Below are 22,642 nucleotides of genomic sequence, written 5' to 3'. Positions count from 1 at the left end.
AATTCATTTTCACAAAGAACAGTGGGATTATATGGTTTATCACACTTCTGGAAGCTTGGGTATTTTATTTCAAATTTCAGTAACATTATTGAATGGGGGGTGGATGTTGTATCAGTGGAAAGTCAGGAATTTGTGATTAGAAAGAGTATGCCTTGTGAGTCTGACACCACCATCACCACTACCTCTGGACCTCTTGATGTAGCTTGTTAATGGAAACAACATTTTAGAGGTTTTGAGGGGAGAGAATAACAATAATATATTAGTGGTTTGCCTGTAAGTTGGAACATCAGACTGAACCTATATAATGTATCCTAGTGACAAAGCATTTCTGTATACTAAAACAGTGGCAAGGTTTAGGATATGAGTGGTTTTTTTTCCCCCACTAAAAACAGGTGAAAAATGCTTTTATCCCTACAGGTTTACCTCCTAATGCAAGTCTAGAAGAATTTGACAAAGTCAGTAAAAATGTTGAAGGTTTTTCACCAAAGCCAATGACTCTTTTGGCCTCATTATTCAAAGTACAAGATGATGTCACAAAATTGGATTTGAGGTTGAAGATCGCAAAAGAAGAGAAAAACCTTGGCTTATTTATAGTTAAAAATAGGAAAGATTTAATTAAAGCAACAGATAGTTCAGACCCATTGAAACCCTATCAAGACTTCATTATAGATGTAAGTATATACTAGGCTTGGTCAGAAACATGAAGTATTGTCACTAATTTATAATTTATCAAAACTAAGATCTACAATTCTGTGAATTTTACTTATCTTAAAGGAAAAAATTTATGTTGAGTATTTAAATTTTAGGATAAGATCGTAAGTGTATGTTTTCATGTGTGATGAAACTAAATGTTTGATTTTGACATGTAGTCTAGGGAACCTGATGCAACTACTCGTGTATGTGAACTACTGAAGTACCAAGGAGAGCACCGTCTCCTAAAGGAAATGCAGCAGTGGTCCATTCCTCCATTTCCTGTAAGTGGCCATGACATCAGAAAAGTGGGCATTTCTTCAGGAAAAGAAATTGGGGCTCTATTACAACAGTTGCGAGAACAGTGGAAAAAAAGTGGTTACCAAATGGAAAAAGATGAACTTCTGAGTTACATAAAGAAGACCTAAAACTGATGGCTACTAAAAAGCAGAGCATTTCTGGTAAGACTAATTTTCTCCCCTCCCTCTTAATGAGGTTTTAGAAACTACACCATAATAAAAGTTTAGGGGACCTCTGTAGAACAACAGGGGTCTTATTTTGTGAAATATATTTCAAGAGCTAAACTGAGATCCACCTTTCTTGATCTGATTTATATCATTGAAATGTACAGTTCTTTTGGAATAGTTTCCATAGTTGGCTATTATCTTAACCTGTTCAGGCTTTTTTAAAAAAATTGTTTTTGCATAGGGTAGTACTAAGATCTTAAAAACTAGTAACTGTCTTGAAGAAAAAATGTTTATTGTTTGCAATTGAAATAACTGGGTTACCTTGAACAATGACTATCTATGATGTGTCAGTTCTTATCTGAATTCCAAAATAAACTTGGGCTTAAAAAGGAAATAACTGACAAGTTTGCATAAAACATGAGTACTAAATGTGTCCCCAGTTGCTGGCATTCATACGTACAGGATTTGTTCTAGCAAGCTACGCTTTAGTATGTGGTTGATATTTTCCTGTCACAATGATTTCTTTATGCTGCAGAGCTTGGGACAGTCATGGGATTAACTTGAGGGTTACTCTTGAGCCTATTATTTTAATACAACATTGGTATTGGAAGATAAATGTGTTTATGTGGCATCTGACAATGTATGTCAGGTGTCATATACAGTGGTAATATGCCTCTCTTTAAAGTAAATGTTATTTTATTAATTAAAAGGATATGGTTTACATTATTACATATAAGATTTGACTCCTAAATGCTTTCATTAGGTAAATAAAATGTACAACACAAACTGTTTATTTCAGCTGCTATACTGACATTTCATAATTTATTTCCTTTCTGTGTAGCCAGTCATAACATCTTTGTGCTCTATGAGCAAATAGTGATTTTGGACCTTGATAAAACAATTTTGTAGAGTATAATATTTCTAAGAGGAAGTGTCACAGGGGCTATGATGCAAGAAAGCCTCAGAAATGACTGCACCAGGTCAGTAATTAAATGCATTATAAAATAATACTTTGAAATATTTAAGTAGTGCCCAAATAAAGATTTAGACCCAAAATCATATAATACATACCATTTCTGTATAGAAAGTATGCAGAGTTAGCTATCAGAGGTCGGGTTTTGTCATGTGTAAAACCATTTTCAGTAGTATTATATGTGTGTTTTTACAGATCAGAAAATTTTATTTGCTAATAAACAGTATGGGACATACTGAAATTATAACTAACTTTTCAGGGGGAAAGGTAACTCATTGCAACTGGTTTAGATTTCAGCCTACAGAGGTGTACTATGCTACTGAAAAGAACTTCCTGGGATCCACTTAGAGTCAGTTTTAGTGCAGTGTAAGAACTATTATGAACAACCAGTGAAGTAATATAAACCCAAAATTATTAAAAGTAGTAGGCCAGGCGCGGTGGCTCAATGCGTGTAATGCCAGCACTTTGGGAGGCCGAGGCGGGTGGATCACGAGGTCAGGAGATGGAGAGCATCCTGGCTAACACGGTGAAACCCCGTCTCTACTAAAAACAAAAAATTAGCCGGGCATGGTGGTGGGCACCTGTAGTCCCAGCTACTCGGGAGGCTGAGGCAGGAGAAGCACTTGAACCCAGGAGGCAGAGGTTGCAGTGAGCCGAGATCATGCCACTGCACTCCAGCCTGGGCAACAGAGCAAGTCTCAAAAAAAAAAAAGTAGTAAAGTAGAGCTTAGAAAAAAATAAGGCAGGGGCATATCCTGAATAGAAGCATTCTTGAATTTTCATTTACTCTATTTACATAAATAAATATGCAATGTGATACGCAACTGATTTCACTCCACTCAAGGCATGTATTTTGGCCTCATACTATCTAGTTTGAGTAAACATTTAACCTGATTACACAAATGTGAAAGGACCCACTAAACCGTTGAATATAAGCAGTCTTTTTAGAACTTTGAGTGATATTTTATATTATTTGAACAAAGAACATGTTTAGTTTCACATTTGTTTTGTTTCACATTTAAGGTTTACTTACAGATTTTCTTCAATTTACATTGAACAAAATACAGTATCATGTGTAGCCTGTGTGAGGGGACATGTTTTGGCATCTTTTCCCTATAATAGTAGTTTTGGTTCAAATTAATTTTTGAAAAATAGCTTTTGTATGGAACAGTATAAATGGGCTTACAGTCCAAATACTGAGCAAATACACAATACTATGTTTTACTAACAGGCACATAAAGGAAATGACAACTATTCGTGGGCTCAAAAAACTGCATATTTTAACTAATTTCCAAAATTTACAAATCAGTATCTCAGAGAAGCTAAAGAAAGAAAATGGAAAGGAACAAAGCCCTTTTAGAATAATATACATTGCCTTGCTTCTTTCAAAAAGGAACATGTACTTGTCACCCTAGCTTTTGTCATTTAGAGCACTGGTACAGATATGCTGTCCCATACGTCAGGATCAAATAATTCGTTTCACATTGTAGGAATTTAAGATTTTTTTTACTCAGGAAATAATCTCATTTCCAAACATGTCTTCATGTCCCATCTATGACATGCTGCCAGACATATCAGATTCCACAGGATAATGGTACCAAGCTACCCAAGTAGATGTTTCTAGTATTCTAGACTGCTGTTCATGCTCTCCAAAAGTATACTTAGAAACTGCAACCCTCCAAGTAATGTTGTGTTTACTTATGTATGTATCAGACGCAATAATTTCCAAAGCAGATCTGATTTTAGAATATAACCAATTTGTTAGATAACTTTATCTCTACCACATCTGTTTACAAGCAAAGTATTACTTTGTCTGGACTTATTTCATCTTCGGTGTCTGGGATCGTGGGCAACAGAGCAGATCGCGTTAAGCCCCAAAATTTTTGAGGTGACATGTCTTTTTTGGTGGCCGTAAACTTCCATCCAATATGGCTTGCACAGATCTTACACTGGGCAACAGTCCAGGCGTACCTAAGAAATTAAGGAAAGATATCATGAAGACAGACCTTAGAGGCAAATTCTAAGGATTAAGGAGATATTCTAAGTTGAGATTTGATCCATACAGTTCCCTGAAACCTAAAAACATTTTCTAATTTAGATACATCCTATGGTAATACATCCGTCTGTTATATATAATGTTGTAATATATGACTTTTATGCTCTTAAGCCATGTTCACATTCTTCTGCATAGAAATAAAGAGTAATCTTAGAAATTTCTTTATACAAAGTGCTGGTTGCCACCACATTCTAACTTGTGTTGTATTGCAGTCAAGTTAGAAAACAGCAACCACCTGCAGAAATAGGCACTTCTGAGTTAAACTGGATGGGCCAGGAAGGACACGTCTCAAAAAATATTTGAAAACTACTATTCTAAAATAAGAATGATTGTCAGATAATGCAACCAGAAATACAAACCATGGCATTGTGTTTTTAAGATAAACCACATAATTGCAACTGTTATTTTTTTTCCCTAGGTATAGTATGCCACATTTACTATTTATAGTAACAATATAATAACAAATGTATTCTAGTTTTAGTCCTCACATAGGGTGCCAAATAAGATAGGGCAATCCAAGCGACATGGTCCTAACTCCAGAGTAGCATGTAATCCCTTCTTAGCATCCCTCTTTGAAAACTGAAGATAGTTGAAGATAGTACGGCTGAAGGAAGGGAACAGGTTTTTGAGAATCATTAAGCTGAAGCCAACAACAACAAAAGGCAAACCAGAAGAAAAGCAGGATTCAATGGGTTCTGCACCTTCTTAGTCTATCACTGCTTTGTAAACATTCTCCAGTTTTACATTACTACAGAATACGGTCCAGATATAAAGTTCTACTGGGTCATAAAACAGCTGATTTTCAGAATTATGTGACAGAAAAAAACAATTTTGGATTTAACTGGATACAGTAATTTGAGGACAACTGCAGTTGTCAACCTTTTCTTAACTTTTCATTCAATGATGCTATATAAAAGATACAAAAAGTGCAACAGATGTTTCTAGCTATTTGTGGCATGAAGGACATTTAAATAAAACCACTTTTTTTTTTTTTTGAGACAGATTCTCACTCTGTCGCTAGGCTGGAGTGCAGTGGCTCAATCTTGGCTCACTACAACACTCTGCCTCCCAGGTTCAAGCAATTCTTGTGCCTCAGCCTCCCAAGTAGCTGGGAGTACAGACCCCTGCCCCCACACCCGGCTAATTTTTGTGTAAAATTACTCATTTGTCTACTTTTTATTATAAAGACTGTAGCAACTCTGCTTAGGACTCTGGATTTTTCTGCCCAATTAGGGTAAAAAAAGAAAAAAAAAAAAAGCAACCACCACCATATCATTACCCAGGAAACCAGCTGTGTTCCGTAGAAGGCCGGCCTATCAGATTCAAGTTGCAAGCCTTATACACAGTAAGTGTCTCATGCACATATCCATGAGGATTCACATAAGCTGCCATCGGCCCACATAAGGATAAACTAAAACAAAGAATCAACATGGAGGACAAGTCAAAATGAGAAGTCTAATTCTATTAAATGCTTAGAATTTTCCTGAAGTTCACCAAGAAATGAGGTATGAGCTATATAGTTTTTAATCTTTCAGTTTTACATAATACCAGGATCTTAGTATGAAAATGGGGTGGGGGTGCAGCTGGCAGACAGGCCTATTTTGTCTAAGTGTTTTCTGTGATGACCCAAAGGAAATCGTACTGGTTTTTAAAATTCTCAAGACAGACATTGTAAAGAATATAAAATTCAAATGCTTCTAAAGGAGTCTGAGAGTATAAGTGCAATGACAAGGTCCTGTGCGGTCATTTTAGGGCAGTTGATTATTTTGCAGAAAGCAATTTCCTTACCTTCTTGATTTATAACTCTGATGAATTTGTCATAAAATGATTTTCAAACACTGTTAGAGCATCAGTATTCAGAAGCATGTCCTACTTTGGCCCTATATGGCAAAACTGATGACTGAAATGTAATTTCTGAGGCATCTATGTTAGGGCCTAATTGAAGACAATATATTATGTAGATTTCTAAGACAGTCTAATATATAGAATTAGGGGGAAAAGAATTGCTCAGTTGTTTTACTTTACCATGCTCATTACCCGTGAATAATCCCTGACATGCATTGTTGGTTGATCTGAGTACTCAATCTGGAAGATGGTCTTACCAAAAGTGAGCTAATTCCCTATATTTCATTTGCTAAGTGTTTGTAACTTTTAGATATTAGAGGAAAGTATATGGAAAACAGAAATACAGTCTTGATTATAATTCTGATAAGGCAAGTATATTAAAAATGTAATAAAGACCTTACCTGAATATTTCATTTTTGGTTGTTATTTCTGTTTCTTGACATTGTTTACAGCAAAGGGAAGTACACTAAAAAATTTGAGAGAAAAATTGGTGGGAAAAACTGGCATTCATTTTATCATGTAATCACATAGATCAAGAAACTTATAAAGATACTGCCCTCTCTGAATACCACATTTTCCTTCCAAACATTCAAAAACACTTAAAGATGGAGCAAGAAAATCACTGAAACTGAGATCTGCCACATATTTGCATAAAACTAAATGACCTTCTCTAGGGTAAAGGAATAGTGATATATAACCTTGGATATTTCCATGTAGAAATCAAGTATTTTTCACTTAGTTGATAAATGTACTCATATTTGACAAACACAAAACAATTTGAGTTTATCTGTAAGATCCCAACTGAAATCTGAATTGCATGACTACATTACTGGACTTATATATAGCTCCACTGGACCCAACAGAGCATCCTAGTTCTCCAACCTGAATAAAACATGGTTATCAAAAACATATTCACTTTACTCACTTTATTCATAATGTCTAATTCACAGCGAAGTCGTTGGATAGCACTGCCAATTTTAAGGAGCTGAATTCTCAATACATCATCAATAGGAAGACAAGCAGCTACTCTGTAAGAAAAATCTTCAAGACATGGTTTTTCAAGTTTTAAACTTAAAGAGTCAGACAAGCATCAGATAACTCACAAATCAGATAATGTCCTTTTGAAATAAATCCTTCTCTATAAGGTTACACATTTCATACATGTATAAACAATATGAAAATATACCAGTTGTCAAACACATACTTTTCAGAAGCTCTAAATTTAACTTCTTTTCCTATACTTGTTTTGGTAAAATCCTTTTACGTTAAATGTGAACTCAAATCCATGTTACAAGTTATTTCCCAAGAGACTAGAAAAATAACTATACCTTATAAACAGATGAAGAGAGTTTATGTAATTAAGGCAAGTCCTGGAACTAGAGTCACTTGTTTTAAAGGCACCTTAAAGAACACAGAAAGGAATCCTCACACTCAGGAAGTGTTTTTGGATGATAGCGACTTCCTGCAATTTGTCTGAAACTGTCTGAAATTGGAGTGTTCACAGAATATACGGATTTTATTGCAATTAATTTTGAAATACTCATTTTTTTTTCAGCTGCTCAAAGAAGTTATGCTTTTCAGAATTAAAATGTTTTAATCAGTCTTAAAAAAAAAAAAACCCTAAAATATATGATTTCATCCATTAGAAAGCTATTTTTTTACAGCAAGACATCCCAGGCCCCAGGCAGGAAACTAACTTCATACCTATTGGATTTGAAGGAAGAGAATCATCTTTTAGATTTTCATCCCATTCACGTAGCTGTTTCTTGATTCTGTCCATTAAGGTTTCCTTGTTTAAAATAAAGGTTTAATCTTGTTTAAAATAAAGGCATAAAGGTAAAATAAAGGTATAATAATCAAGTTCATGGACCTATTAAAATCTACTATTAAGCTTTTCAACTCTTAAAACATATTGGCAGCAATTTAAGTAATCACTCAGTCCCATCTCAGTTCCAGTTTAAATGCCTCCATTTTCTTATGCAGCAATGATCAAGCTCCAGCTCCTTTGCCCAGCATTAAGTCTGCCTTCCAGCCTTTTGTCACTCACTGTCTTATCCCAGCGGTATGTGCTCCCAACTCCCTTGCGGATTGCTCTGTTCTATGCCCCTGCTTGGAACTGGCCTCTCTTCTGCCTTCTATTAGGCCATTTCTGACTTGGTCCATATTATGGCACCTATAAATTGCACTAGCACTTGCTATCTACATACCTTACTTGGCACCTGTTTACTACATAATTTTCACAAGCATATGCAAAACATAGGCAAAAACACTCATATATTGTGTCTTTGTAATTGTTTAAAAGCTGCTAAAGAGCAGAGATCAACTGCAGTTTCCTTTAGTATTGTGCATGCTGCTGAGTTTTCCCAGGACTCCAGATTAGTGGGCAGTGATTCATTAAGGGAAATGGCTAGCATTTATTGAATGCCCACTATGCACACCAACTACAATAGCTACCATTATATCCATTTTACAGGTCCTTGGAGAAGTAATTTGCTCCAGGCCCAGAGTAAATGACAGACATCAGACTCTGAAGTCAGTCTCTGATCTGAAATCCAGATTTTTTAAACCATTTCAGCACTGTCCCTTACTTAGTTTTGCAAAATGTGGCAATGCCTAGTGTTAAAATTTTAAGGAGCAAAACCCCTCATGGATGCATTACTTAATAGACTAATGATCAAGAGATGTAAGTTAATGTACTTGTTTAGAGAAAAACCAAAACTGTTATAGATGGATGCTTTCATGTTTTAAATGTAACTATCACCCAACCCAACAAAATTTCACGTGCTTAGTAAAAGTCTAAAAAAGTCTTATGATACTTTTTTCTTTGAGACAGAGTCTTTGCTCTGTTGTCCAGGCTGGAGTACAGTGACACAATCTCAGCTCACTGCAGCCTTGACCTCCCAGGCTCAATCAATCCTTCCACCTCTGCCTCCCAAGCAGCTGGGACTATAGCCGCATGCCACCACACCCGGCTAATTTTTGTATTTGTAGAGATGGGGTTTCACCATGATGCCCAGGCTGTTCTTGAATGCCTGGCTTCAAGCAATCCATCTGCCTTGGCCTCCCAAAGTGCTGGGATTACAGGTGTTAGCCACCACTCTTAGGATATCTTGTTCTTAAGTTATAAGGCACTAGAAACTGGAAAAACTAAATCTTTGTTTTTTACTGACCCTTAGTTATGACATGGCCTATCATATATAAAGTAAATTTAAGGTAAGTTACTTACAGCATCATATAAGGAATATAGCCAGCGAGGCCATGAAGTTAGATTTGCACAATGAAACTTTCTCTGAAAACAAAACAAAAAGGCACTTAAAACACCACAGAATAAAGATTCTAATACTGGAAAAGCAACATCTAAATGATTTTGGCCTAGGAGACCATCTAATTTTAAAAAGATAAAAAATTTTGTAGATAATCCCATAACATGACTATGAAGTGTGAAATCATGCTTCTATATCCTTCAAACATATAGTGTAACTAGAATCTTAATTCCTATTTAAAAAGGTCAAACATTAAAATTTCAATGCTGAAGACAACTTTGGGAAGATAAATGTGAAGAGTAAACACCATACTTCTATTATGACCATGTTAGTTGCCTTTATACTAGTAACCTTTACTTGTCCAGTATCTGAAGTGAAAACCTCAAAATATAATCCAAACTGTTTTTGTGTAAAAACTTTAAATGAGAACCAGCTGAATCACTATAAGGGCAAACATAAGAAGTGACAGAATCCCAAGAAGGATAAAATATTTATACACTTGAGACTTCATGATGAAGTTCCTCATTTCATAAAACTCAAAGAAAGGGAAAACCGATTATGTATCACCTCCAATTGTAACTGAAATCCAAACAGAACCATGCCTAAGTCCATATAAAAATGTGAATTGTACTTAATTTCTGTAGAATTTCAGTATTTGAGGGGGAGACTCAATATTGTTAAGATGTCAGTCCTCAAATTACATACTCAGTGCAATACCAAGTGAGAATGAAATTTATAAGTATAATTTAAAGTTCGTTTGGAAAAATAACTGCAAAAATAACCACACAATTTTTGAAAGAGAAGCAAATGGTCTATAGGACACAAAAATATTACTGAAGGGATGCATTGCAGCAGTGCTAATAGCAACAAATTGGAAACAACCTAAACATCAATCAAAAATAGAGTGAAATACGTTAGAATATGTTTATACCAAGGAATACTCTGCAAGTGATCAAAAACAAGGTATAGCAGAATATAAAGAATTATCACATATTTTCTCAAAACAAAACCTACATATGTACAAATCTTTGTAATTTCACTGTAAATAAAATGTTAATTGACATGTGACATGACACATGAAAGTGAGAGAAAAGGAATAAGGTAGATCAAAAGGCACTTTTAACAGACCAGAACAAGAAAATCCAGGTAACACTTAACAAAACAAGTAAAGACCCTACTCCTGCACCTGCAAGATCAAATGACCTAGGTATGTTTTCCTATGCCGAATACTTACCCTACATATGTTTCATACCTAGTCATTTGATCTTGCAAGTGCAGGAGTAAGATCTGCAGGAAACGTGGGAACATAGCACACATAAAAGGGACTTGGGACTGAGCTGATAGCTGGAATTGTGCTACGCAACTGTATGATGTGCTACACCCTCTACTTCCCCACCACCCCAATCCTGTTCTAGCTATGTTAGTTTGGTGCAAAAGTAACTGGTTTTAATAGAAGACTAGAATCTGAAAGACAATGTTATTCTATTCCATGCTGTTCAAATATGGGAACTTTCATTATCAAAGGGAATGTCTTATTACCAGGGATGTTCAGTTCAGAGCTGTCTCTCAAGTGGACATACTTGTTTTCAAATATTTTAGGAGTTGCAACATGGAAGAGGACAGGCTTGTTCTAAAACACGACCTACAGCTCAAAACAAAGGATTCCTTAATAAGAAACATTTCTGGCTTAATATAATCCTCATATTTGAGACTATGCAAAGATCAACCATCCCCAACCTTTTTGGCACCAGGGGCCAGTCTCGTGGAAAACAATTTTTCCAAAGATGGGGTGGAGGATGGTTTTGGAATGATTCAAGTGCATTACATTCATCATTAGATTCTCATAAGGAGCATGCAATCTAGATCCATCACATGCGCGGTTCACAATAGGGTTTGTGCTCCTGTAAGACTCTGCTGCCACTGATACGATAAGAGGTGGAGCTTGGCTTCACTTGCTTGTTCACCACTCACCACCCGCTGTGTGGCCCGGTTCCTAACAGGCCACAGACCAGTGCTGGTCTGTGGGCCAGGATTTGGGGACCCCTGCCAAAGGTGATTTGAGATGGCCTCCTACTGTGTGCTCTGGTAGTGGTTAAAGCCTGAGGAGTCAGACTATGAGACCCTTCAGGTAATCTCCAATAAGTTGTCCTTCACTTTTAAGACTAAATATCTAATGGTAAGATTATTGTCACAGTCCAGTTACAGAATTTAAAAAAATACTACTAAGAGCACATCAAGTAGCTCTGAATCTTCCGGAACAGCAATGGCAACCATCAGTATTGTGCCAAGAACTTCACATTTCTTATAAGAATATTCTAAGGTTAGTAGTTTATTACCTCCATTCTAAAGTAAGGAAACAGGCACACAGGGATGGTATAACTTGCCCAAGGTTACAGACTCAGTAAATAGGAAGGAGCTAGGATTTGTATACAGGGAGTCTGAGACTCTAACCATCATTCATTCAACAAATACTGTGAGTGACTGATAGGGTTTGGCCATGTCCCCACCCAAATCTCATCTTGAATTGTAGTTCCCATGATCCCCATGTGTCGTGGGAGGGATCCGGTGGGAGGTAATTGAATCACGGGGACAGGCACCTCCATGTTTCTCTCATGATACATGTGAGTTCTCACGAGATCTGATGGTTTTATTAAGAGGGTTTTTCCCCTTTTGCTTGGCACTTCTTCCTGCCATCATGTGAAGAAGAACATGTTTGCTTCCCCTTCTGTCATGATGGTAAGTTTCCTAAGGCTTCCCTAGCTATGCTGAACTGTGAGTCAAATAAAACTCTTTTCTTTATAAATTACCGAGTCTTGGGTATGTTTTAGCAGTGTGAGACCAGACTAATACAATGCCTCACATGTGTCAGGCTATTTTTATACATTCAGGCTATGCCAGTGAATGAAAGAAAAACCAACAAAATTCACTGCCCTGTGGAGCTTATATTTTAGAGGGAAGAAGCTTACTAACTTATATATTCTTAGAATTACAAAATGACAAAGACCCAACTGAAAGTTTCAGTTTGGCTGACTGACACACTCCTCATTCAGTTATTAAAATATACGTCACATATCAGAATGGTTACTTTTATAATACAAAAAAAACAGTAAAGTGTACTACAAAAGTGTAATTTCATTTGGCACCCATGTCAAGAAAAAGAATCTGAAATAATTATAAATTTCAAGTATACAGAGAATAAAATGTGGCACACTAGCATATTAAGAGCAATGCACTGGATCAGGCATTCACTCTGCCACCATGCCCATGAGCAAGCTACAGACCTCCAAAATTCTTTATCTGGAGCATCCTGACAGATTCAAATATGCATAATACATCCTTAACATTTGTGATGTATGTTAGACACACTAAAGAGACATACACCAGAAAACATTAGCTAGCTTTTACAGAGCAACTGCCAAAATTTAAAACATTTCAACATCCTCAAATTTAAGAGTCCCATTTAGCTTTCTGGCATAATAGGAAAGGCTCCTATCTTATATCTGGGTAAAATGGATGGTAAGTTCTAGCAATTTATCGTTATTCTTTAAATATATCAACACCATGATTGATGTCATAAAATGGTTGTACTTCAAGAAAATTTTAATACTAGCCAAAAAGTTTAGGCACTTAAAAGTGACCAATGACTGATTCTCCAGCAAAGTAGTATTCACTCTGGGAACAGGATTTACTACTGAAAGCAGGCATAAAAGCCCTTAAAATGAATCTGTTACCTGGAGGTAATCTATCACAGTCCTCCATTTTTAAGCCTCATAACTATGACTTCAGCTTTGCCTCCCAACAATGTAGAATGTTCACAAAATGTGAAACTCCATTTAAGTGAGTCTTTGAAGTGCAATGAAAATGGAAAGAGTAATGTGAAAAGCTAAACATAAATAGTAAATCACTACCGCTGACTTCCTTTATATAGTGACAAAAAGTGGTCACTTACTGTGTTAAATCCTATTATAATCAGCAATGTAAATGACAGAAATAATTTATACAAATAATTAAAAAGTTACCAGTTTTTGTTTCCTTTCATGAACCAAATTCCTACATGGTAATAAGAACTGGAATGGAATGATAAGCTCTTTTTCCTGCTCCTGAGGCTTATACGCTAATGGTAGATACACAAGTGCACATACAATATATATGCCTGGGAAATGACCAGTCTTTCTGAGGAAGCACCTGACTATACATAGCCTAAGATTTCAAGACTTTTCTTCTTTATATAAAAACAGTCAATAAATGTTACTGTTCTTACTATTATTATCCTGGAACAAGTTCAAACAGATTCTCAAGTTTACAAGGACATGTTCATCAATGGTAGTCACTGAAAAGCTTGACAAAAGAGCAGTGAGGGGCTTACCAGCCCTATTTTTATTTACACAGATTATAAAGTGCCAACATTTACAACAATATGATAATGGCACACAACATGGAGACATGGAGACAGAACACATATATGCTGTGCTTCAGATTATGGTGGGATGGACAAGTCAGATACAAGCAAGCTCTATGAAGAAAGGAATGAATTGAACCTTGTATCTGTCTAAAGACAAGCACTGTTACATAATCCAGCCCCATGGTAAGCTAGCGTCCCACTAAAGGTGCAAAAGAGAAGAAAAGTAAAATAAACATGAATTTGGTCTGTGACAACGGTGGGATCTCAAATCAATGGGGGAAAATATAGACTATTCAAAAAGTGGTAGTAGGACAACACGGAGCCATCTGGAAAAAAGTAAAGTGGAATTTATACCAGGATCAACTATACAAGGATCAGAGCTTTCCACGGAAAAGCAATGAAACCACAGTAAGTATATAAGAAAACATGAGACATTCCTTTGCATGGGAATGTCATTTTTGGCTATGATTTAGAATATAGAAGCATTAAAAATTAAACTATATAAGAACAACACCAAAAAAAAAAAAAAATAGTTCTGTATGACAGAGCACACCAAAAACAAAGTTAAAAGACGAAAGACAAACTAGTAAAAATGTTTGGAACTCATTGATTACAGAGACTATAAAGCTTACAAAGAACTCCAAGAAATCAACAAGCCAGCAGAAAAATGGGCAAATACTTTATAGAAAGGAAACACAAACTGCTCTTACAAAAAAATGCTTACCCTTGCTCTCAGAAATTCAAATTGAACCTTCAATGTAATATATTTCACTTATCAGATCAGCAAACATCAGGTTTGATACTACATTGCCTGTGAGGCCATGATGAAACAATGATAATTAAAATAAGTACAAACACCTTAAGTATTTTGAAAACAACTCATCATCATCATCGTTATTATTATTATTATTATTATATTATTATTATTATTATTATTGTTATTTGAGATGGAGTCTTACCCTGTCACCCAGGCTGGAGTGCAGTAGCACAATATTGGCTCACCACAACCTCCACCTCCAAAGTTCAAGTGATTGTCCTGCTTCAGCCTCCTGAGTAGCTGGGATTACAGGCGCCCACCACCATGCCCAGCTAATTTTTGTATATTTAGTAGACATGGGGTTTCACCATTTTGGCCAGGCTGGTCTTGAACTCCTGACCTTATGATCCACCCGCCTCGGCCTCCCAAAGTGCTGGGATTACAGGCGTAGCCACCGTGCCTGGCCTCAAAATTATTTTTAAAACTGACAGAATTATAAATGCATTTACCCTGTAAGCCAACAACCTCACTCTTCAAAAGGTATCATAAATATTTACCTATATAAAAGATCATTTGTACATGTTATTTAGTACAGATCTATCATCAATATGGGACTGGTTATACAGTGTATCCATACAAAACAATTCTGTGCAGCTTTAAGAATGAGCAATGCTCTATAAACTAATACAAAAGAATCTCCTGTAAGATACACTGTTAATAAAAAGGTATGTATCCTTCTGTATAAGAAAGAGTAAGAACATCTATATCTAGATAAAGAAAATTAGGAGATTTAAACACTAATCTGAGAGATTATGTGTGAGGCCCCTGCCCTTCCAAATTCGTGCTCAGTTCCTCCCTGCTCTACGCCATAAACAGGAACAACCATGGCTAAGTTCAGCAGAGGCCAGAAAAATGAGCACCAATTACTTTCTTAATATCTATTTGTTTCTCATTTGACTTAACATTTCATACTCAACTCTTTTCTGATTAACACAGTAAGCCTTGATATATGAATAAGCAAGTGGTCTGGGCAAGCAGGGAATATACTTAGAAACATTTAAGTCATACTCCAAACAGGTTTAAACAAAATTTCTTCTTTTTTTTGAGGGGGATTTTTACTGTAGGGGGATTCTCAAATCGCCCTACAGTAAACCAGTGAATAGAGAAAGGCACTGTGATGGGAAAAGCAGCAAACAGTTTCAGAGCTCGAATTCCAGAACAAGAAAAGTCTCTAGATGGAATGGGTTTTGAAAGTGTTTCCTAATTACACTGGCCTAACTCCTTACTCATGAGAGACACGTGCTGAATATTCTCTAATGCTTCCTTGTCAGAATGGTAGATAACACAGGAATGCTTCCAGAAGTTTAAATAATTTTATTTCATGTCATTTGGGATGTTTAGGTTTCCATGGCAAATGCTGTGTGCCGTTTCAAGGTTAACTGAATACGTCTCAGGAAGACTACAATCCTGGATCCTTTAAGTTCCTTTTCTGCAGGAAAAGTGTGTGCCAACCTTATTAGCTTGAGTGAGCTTACAGTTACGTAAGCATCTCCCAACTCTGACCATTTTAACTACTACTCAGACATGGAGACAGAACACATATATGCTGTGCTTCAGATTATGGTGGGATGGACAAGTCAGATACAAGCAAGCTCTATGAAGAAAGGAATGAATTGAACCTTGTATCTGTCTAAAGACAAGCACTGTTACATAATCCAGCCCCATGGTAAGCTAGTGTCCAACTAAAGGTGCAGCATGCCAAACCACTCAGATGGTCCCACTGCATATGGAGTTCCTACCAAAGATATCTGCCATCCCCTTTCCCTGTTAGATTCCTTTTTGATGCACACAGAATGGCTCTAAGTGGTCTCTCTGAAGCAGAACAGAGTTCGTAGGTCACTTGGAGTCCAAAATAGATCAGCTAGCAGTTTCTCTTGGCCTAGTGATCTAGATTCCAAATTTCAGAACCTAAGAAATTCTATTAAGGTTTAATTTAAACAAGGGAACCCTTTAGATAACCTGACATATATGGGATGGAGATATTTGTATCACCTAAAACTTTTTAGGCCTTCTCATTCCTTAGCATCTTCTCTTTAGCCCTTGGCAACTCTGAATATGAAAATAACTAAGGGCTAATTAAGACGAGGAAAAGCTCAGAGGATCTGAACCCAGGCAAATACATGCTTCTTTGGTCTTCGCAACTCTATGTTTTCTTGTCTTGTTAAGCCAGTGGCAACCCAGTTGTATGGGACAAATGTGGAATGTAATGTAAGCAAGGTGCTTCAACCATAGAACAGGAAGAATTTAAGCAGTAACTCACATAAAAAATAAATTAAAACAGCAGTCTTATTTGCTTGGCCCAAGTTCAGGTTTAAGATTGCAGGATCCTACGGGCAGGTCACAGAACTAGCTGCACAGAGCACTTAAGTCAGGAATTAACTACCACTGCTCTCACCCTATACTTAGAACTTTGCAAAGAAGAGTTAATTTAGGATTTTTAATGGTTAAGAATTTTTAACCCATCTTGGTGTGGAAGAACTATTCTATATACCCAAATACTTAATACAGGCATACTGCGATTCACAGATACTGCCTTTTCTTCTTCTTTTTTTTTAAACAAATTGAAGATTTCTGGCAACCGTGTTTCAAGCAAGTCTATCAAGTCATTTTTCCAATAGCATGTGCTAACTACCTGTCTGTGCCATATTTTGATAATTCTCCCAATATTTCACACTTTTTCATTGTCATATGTTATGATGATTTGTGATTAGTGAACTTTGATGTTATTATTGTAACTGTTTTGGGGCACCACAAACTGCACCCATTTAAGACAGTAAACTTAACAAATGTGTTTTGATTGCTCTACTCACCAGCCCCTCCATCTCTTTCCCTCTCCTCAGGCTTCCCTACTTTGAGAAACAACAATATTGAAACTAGGCTAATTAGTAACTCTACAATGACTTCTAAGTGTTCAAGTGAAAAGAAGAGTAGTCACACATCTCTCACTTTAAATCAAAAGCTAAAAATGATAAAGCTTAGTGAGAAAGGCATGTCAAAGCTGAAAGAGGCCGAAGGCTAGGCCTCCTGGGGCAAACAGCCAAGCTGTGAATACAAAGTGCTACTCTGGTGGAAGCCAAAAAGCCTTATTACTGATATGGAGAAAGTTTTAATGGTCTGGATAGAAGATCAAACCAGCCACAAATTTCCATTGAGCCAAAGCCTAATCCAGAGAAAGTCCCTAAATCTCCTTTCAGGGGCTAATAGCTAGTGACTTTAAGTTAAAGCCAATGCTCACTGGCCATTCCAAAAATCTTAGGGCCCTTAAGAATGATGCTAAATCTACTCTGCCTGTGCTCTGTAAATGAAACAAAGTCTGGATGACAGAACATCTGTTTAGAGCATGGTTTACTGAATATTTTAAGCCTGCTGTTGCGACCTACTGCTCAGAAAAAAGACTCTTTTCAAAATATTACTGCTCATTGACAATGTACATAGTCAACCCAGAAGTTATGATGGAGATATACAAGGAGATTAATGCTGTTTTCATGCCTGGTAACAAAATTTCCATTCTGTGACCTATGGATCAAGGAGTTATTTAGACTTTCAAATCTTACTATTTAAGAAATACATTTTTTGTAAGGCTATAGCTGCCACAGATACTGATTCCTCTGATGGATCTGGAAAAAGTAAATTGAAAACCTTCTGAAAAAGATTCACCATTCTAGGTGCCATTAAGAATAATCATGATTCATGGGAGGTGGTAAAAGCATCAACATTAACAGGAATTCAGAAGAAGTTTACTCCAACCCTCATGGATGACAATTTTGAGGGTTTCAAGCCTTCACTGAAGGAAGGAACTGTGGATGTGACAGAAATAAAAAGAGAACTAAAGTTAGAAGTGGAACCCAAACATGGTCTGAATTGCTGTAATCTCATGATCAAACATGGATTAGGAGTTGCTTCTCATGGATGAGCAAAGAAAGTGGTTTCTTGAGAAGAAATCTGCTGAAGATGCTGTGAATGTTGAAATGACATGAAGAATTCAGAATATTACATAAACTTAGTTGATAAAGCAGCAGCAAGTTCTGACAGGACCGACTCAAATTTTGAAAGTTCTATTGTGGCTTAAATGCTATCAAACAGCGCTGCATAGGGATCTTTTGTGAAAGGAATAGTCTATCTGTGGGGCAAACTTCATTGCTGTCTTAAGAAACTGCTGTAGTCACCCAAACCTTCAGCAACCACTACCCTGATTAGTCAGTCAGCAGCCATCAATAGCAAAATAAGACTATCCACCAGAAAAAAAGATTATGATTCACTGAAGGCTCAGATGATTGAATTTTTTAGCAATAAAGCATTTTTTAATTTAAGGTATGTACATTGGTTTTTAGATAGAATCTTATTATATATGTGATAGACTACAGTATTGTGTGAATAAAACTTTTATATGCACTGGAAAACCAAAAAAACTCATGAGACTCACTTTATCGTGATACTTGCTTTAGTGCAGCGGTTTGAAACTGAACCTGCAATATCTCCGTGGTATGCCTGTACCCCCTGAAAAAAAATATCTAATATGAAATACACAACTATGTGAATATTGAGATGACACATAGGGAACATCTTGGTGCAGTTACCTTGCCACATATTTCAGTAGCAAACCAGTGCCAAACACACTTTTAGGCACTAAATGACTTAATATATTCCAAATCTACTCCTTGGGGGCCACATACTGACAGTGATCACTGACATACTTATTTCTACAGTAACATTTAAAATGACTATGGAAGCAAAATTTCCCACAGTTCAAAGAAACAAGGACAAATGCGTACTTAAAGTGTCTGTATCTGGTATAGGGAAGAAAGTATTACACGGTGATATGATCTGGTTGTGTCCCCACCCAAATCTTATCTTGAATTGTAACTCCCACAATTCTCACATGTCATGGGAGGAACCCAGTGGGAGGTGACTGAATTATGGGGGTGGGTCTTTCCTGTGCTGTTATTGTGATAGTGAATGAGTCTCACGAGATCTGATGGTTTTAAAAATGGGAGTTTTCCTGCACAAGCTCTTTTTCTCTGCCACCATCTATGTAAGACATGACTCGCTCTTCCTCGACTTTCACCTTCTGCCATGATTGTGAAGCCTCCCCAGCCATGTGGAACTTTTAAGTCCAATAGACCTCTTTTTTTGTAAATTGCTTAGTCTTGGTTATCTCTTTATTGGCAGCATGAAAATGGACGAATACACACAGCTATACAAAAGCTGCCTGTTAACTAAAGGCAGTATCAATATTATCGAACATTAAAAAAATACTAGTTTCAAGGTTGTTTGGGAGTCTTAAAGCAGTCTAATTATATCTTCATTAGACTCTTCCTTAGAAACACTAGTCAAAACACACTGTACCATGAAACAGATCAGTTAACTGAAGTAAAGATAAGACCAGGAAGTCCTATAGATACCTGGTTATAACCCTGATGCTCATCAAGTGCCCATTCTGCACAAGTTTTCGCGGAAAACTGGAGGAATTCTACAGTAAGAGCAATAAAAGTTTGGTACAGTAACTAGTGTATAAGTTCACTTCATTAATTATCCATAATAATTTACGTTAAATTGGAAATCTGTATTTGCATTAAAATATTAAATCCTCATCACTTAACAAAGGGATGATAAATATAGAACTTTTAAGGTTACAATGGAAACTGTCTTTCCATATTAAAGAGAAAAACCTCAAAAAGCCCAATTATTCTAAATTTAGAAACTAGTAATCTTTTTCTTTAGGTAGCAATTATAAATATTAACTATGCTTAAAACTGCACATCTCACAAATGAATAGAAACAGGCTCCCTCAATTTTTTTTTCCACATGACAATTATGATTTAGTCAAAGGATATAACATAGGAATTAGTGCCCAAACAAGCAACATTTTTAAAGAGCACCTAGTCTCAAGTCAATTTTTGTGATGTCAACTGCGTTTCATTAAAACACATAGCAAAAGAAACCTTTTCTCTCTGATCTGGAAGAAGAAAAACAGACTCTACTTTTCTACTACTACTCTACCCCAAATAAATCCTCCCTTCCTTAAGATAATGGATGTTTATGATTCAAGAGCCAAACATCTAATTTGATCATAGTTTAATAAGCAATTCCCATGGAATTAAAAATCATAAGCAATTAATATAACCAATAAGCATAATAACAAGGATATCTTACAGCTGTGTGACATTTTATTGCGTTTGTAAACTTTTACATAAAATAGCTGCCTGTGCAGTGTTTAGAGGGTCCAGCTATGATCAAATGTAGCTGGAATACTGCCACACAAGGTGTCTGGGGAATGAATCATGAGAGTTGTGTTTCTTAAAACAGAAAAAAAACAATCTATCTTCACTTTTTGAAGATGCATAAAAAATTAGTTTCTCACCTTCTGGTATTTCTGCCACCATTTATATGAACACTGGTCTTCCCTTGAGACAGGTTTTGAAGGAAATATCTGGCACTTATTGAGGGATTCTAACTGAACTGCAGACATGGTTGAAGGCAACACACATTCGGGAAGAATTTGCACTTTAGCTTGCTGGATTCTAAAATAAAGAGAACCAAGCATGGTATTCATTTCTAAAATCGAATAACTCAAACTATAAGTTTCTAAACAGTGATAATTTTAAATACTACGATTTTCCAAGTTTTATCTTTTAAACATTCATCAAATACTGATGATGTTAAGATATAGAACCTTTCAGAAAATAATTTTATTTCATAAATCATACCAAAGTTAAAACCAAAGATAGCCTAAGGTATGGATTTTCAATGTCACTGTGGAATGGAAAGGGAGATCTACACATTTCAGATAAATACAGAGTCTATAAATGAAACAAAGTTTTAAAAAACCAACATACAACTAACTACTGCTTGATACTTCTAATTTCTTAAACATTCTTTAGACACCCAAACTCTTCTATCCCCCCACTCCTTATGCTGCTTAACTCTTACATCTATCTTTTCCCATAAGTCATCTGAGTAGAGAAAGGAAGAGAAAAATCAAGAATGCATTTACATGGATGAATTAAAATAACACTAGAGAATTACACGCAATCTTTCTGTATGCATTCCTTTTCACATTCTTAAAAGTTTATCTGTACAGAGGATCCAACTATACATTAGATTCTTAAAAGTTATTTAAAATGTCATAATAAAGTCTTTTCCAAAATGCTACTTAAGAATATCATAATTGCAAGTATCTGATGGACTAGTGCAAACAGGAAGGTTGTATGCATGAGCGATCTTCCTGTGAGGCGCTCTATCTCTTAGAGTGTAGCTTTTGAAATGTAGAATATGTAACTATATTCAAATGCTAGTATAAAACACTGTCAGACTGACAAAGTCAAATATATTAAAAGTCTCTGCTTTATTAGTTATACTTAAGACTTCTAAAGTAGTCTTTCATAATAACCCGTTTGGCCACAAAATATTATGGATGAAATTCTGACATTTTACCTATTTATTAAAAGGAAAAAGAGCTGAGTGTGTTAGAAAGTATCTAGGTTGAATTTAATGATAATAGTAGACTCACTCTACCAACTTTATTTCCTTCCTGCAAACTCATTAGAAATACTCAAAAAATTTGTCTACATGATTTGGGAAAATGTTACAAAATTTTACTATAGTCAAACTATGGTCAAGTGTTCTTATGTTACTAGAGCTCATTAGAAACAAAATCTCAATTTCCTTCACCTGATTCATGAACACAAATAACTTGTTAATTATATTATGAAGATAAAAGTATATACCATCCTATGGAAATTTTTAGAAATCTGATTCTTCTTTAAGGTTATAGGAAACTGAATTAAGAATTTTGCTTTACCAAACTATTGTATAAGATTTGATTATGATAAAAACAGTAACATTATTGATCCCGTGGCTTACAGATCATGTTAATAGTCTGCAGTACAAGCTGTTTGAATTGCCTTGAAGGATGAAAGAATGCTCTCCTTTACCTGGTTAAACATGGCCAGGATCCACTGCCTACGCAGTGGCTGGTTCTCCCAGCAGCTGAGTTTTGTTTTTAACATAAGCTATTTTTTTTTCTTTCCAACCTGTTTATCAGAGTTGTTTTGTGATTACAGCAACATAATTTATATAAATGTTATAAAAACCAGTGAAATATGAGTACAACAATAAAATTGCTTCAA

General features: G+C 36.0%; 2 protein-coding genes across 7 annotated transcripts in view; one reads left to right on the top strand and one right to left on the bottom strand.

The window, feature by feature from the left end:
• The window catches only part of TRNT1 (tRNA nucleotidyl transferase 1), a 53,251-nt gene extending 46,807 nt beyond the window's left edge, over positions 1 to 6,444 (top strand). For 4 of the 6 annotated variants that reach the window (XM_023218594.3, XM_023218595.2, XM_023218593.1 and 1 more), the window contains 2 exons: positions 418 to 671; positions 870 to 2,150. In XM_023218594.3, the coding sequence (XP_023074362.1) occupies positions 418 to 671; positions 870 to 1,118 (503 nt within the window). In that variant the 3' untranslated portion in view covers positions 1,119 to 2,150. Of the gene's footprint in view, positions 1 to 417; positions 672 to 869; positions 2,151 to 5,419 lie in introns of those variants that run through there. The other 2 variants (XR_002732987.1, XM_023218596.1) reach the window with 2 other exon arrangements.
• The window catches only part of CRBN (cereblon), a 29,737-nt gene continuing 10,234 nt past the window's right edge, over positions 3,140 to 22,642 (bottom strand). Inside the window, exons 5-11 of the mRNA XM_023218592.1 lie at positions 20,875 to 21,034; positions 9,258 to 9,320; positions 7,736 to 7,820; positions 6,957 to 7,072; positions 6,433 to 6,497; positions 5,466 to 5,597; positions 3,140 to 4,101 (exon numbers count right to left, since the gene is read on the bottom strand). Coding sequence (XP_023074360.1) covers positions 3,921 to 4,101; positions 5,466 to 5,597; positions 6,433 to 6,497; positions 6,957 to 7,072; positions 7,736 to 7,820; positions 9,258 to 9,320; positions 20,875 to 21,034 — 802 coding nt within the window. The 3' untranslated portion in view covers positions 3,140 to 3,920. The remainder of the gene's footprint in view (positions 4,102 to 5,465; positions 5,598 to 6,432; positions 6,498 to 6,956; positions 7,073 to 7,735; positions 7,821 to 9,257; positions 9,321 to 20,874; positions 21,035 to 22,642) is intronic.

The sequence above is a fragment of the Piliocolobus tephrosceles genome, chromosome 2 (assembly GCF_002776525.5).
Source record: "Piliocolobus tephrosceles isolate RC106 chromosome 2, ASM277652v3, whole genome shotgun sequence".
Lineage (NCBI taxonomy): Eukaryota > Metazoa > Chordata > Mammalia > Primates > Cercopithecidae > Piliocolobus > Piliocolobus tephrosceles.
The sequence above is the reverse complement of the archived record's forward strand: the minus strand, read 5'-3'. Positions and strand labels throughout refer to the sequence as shown.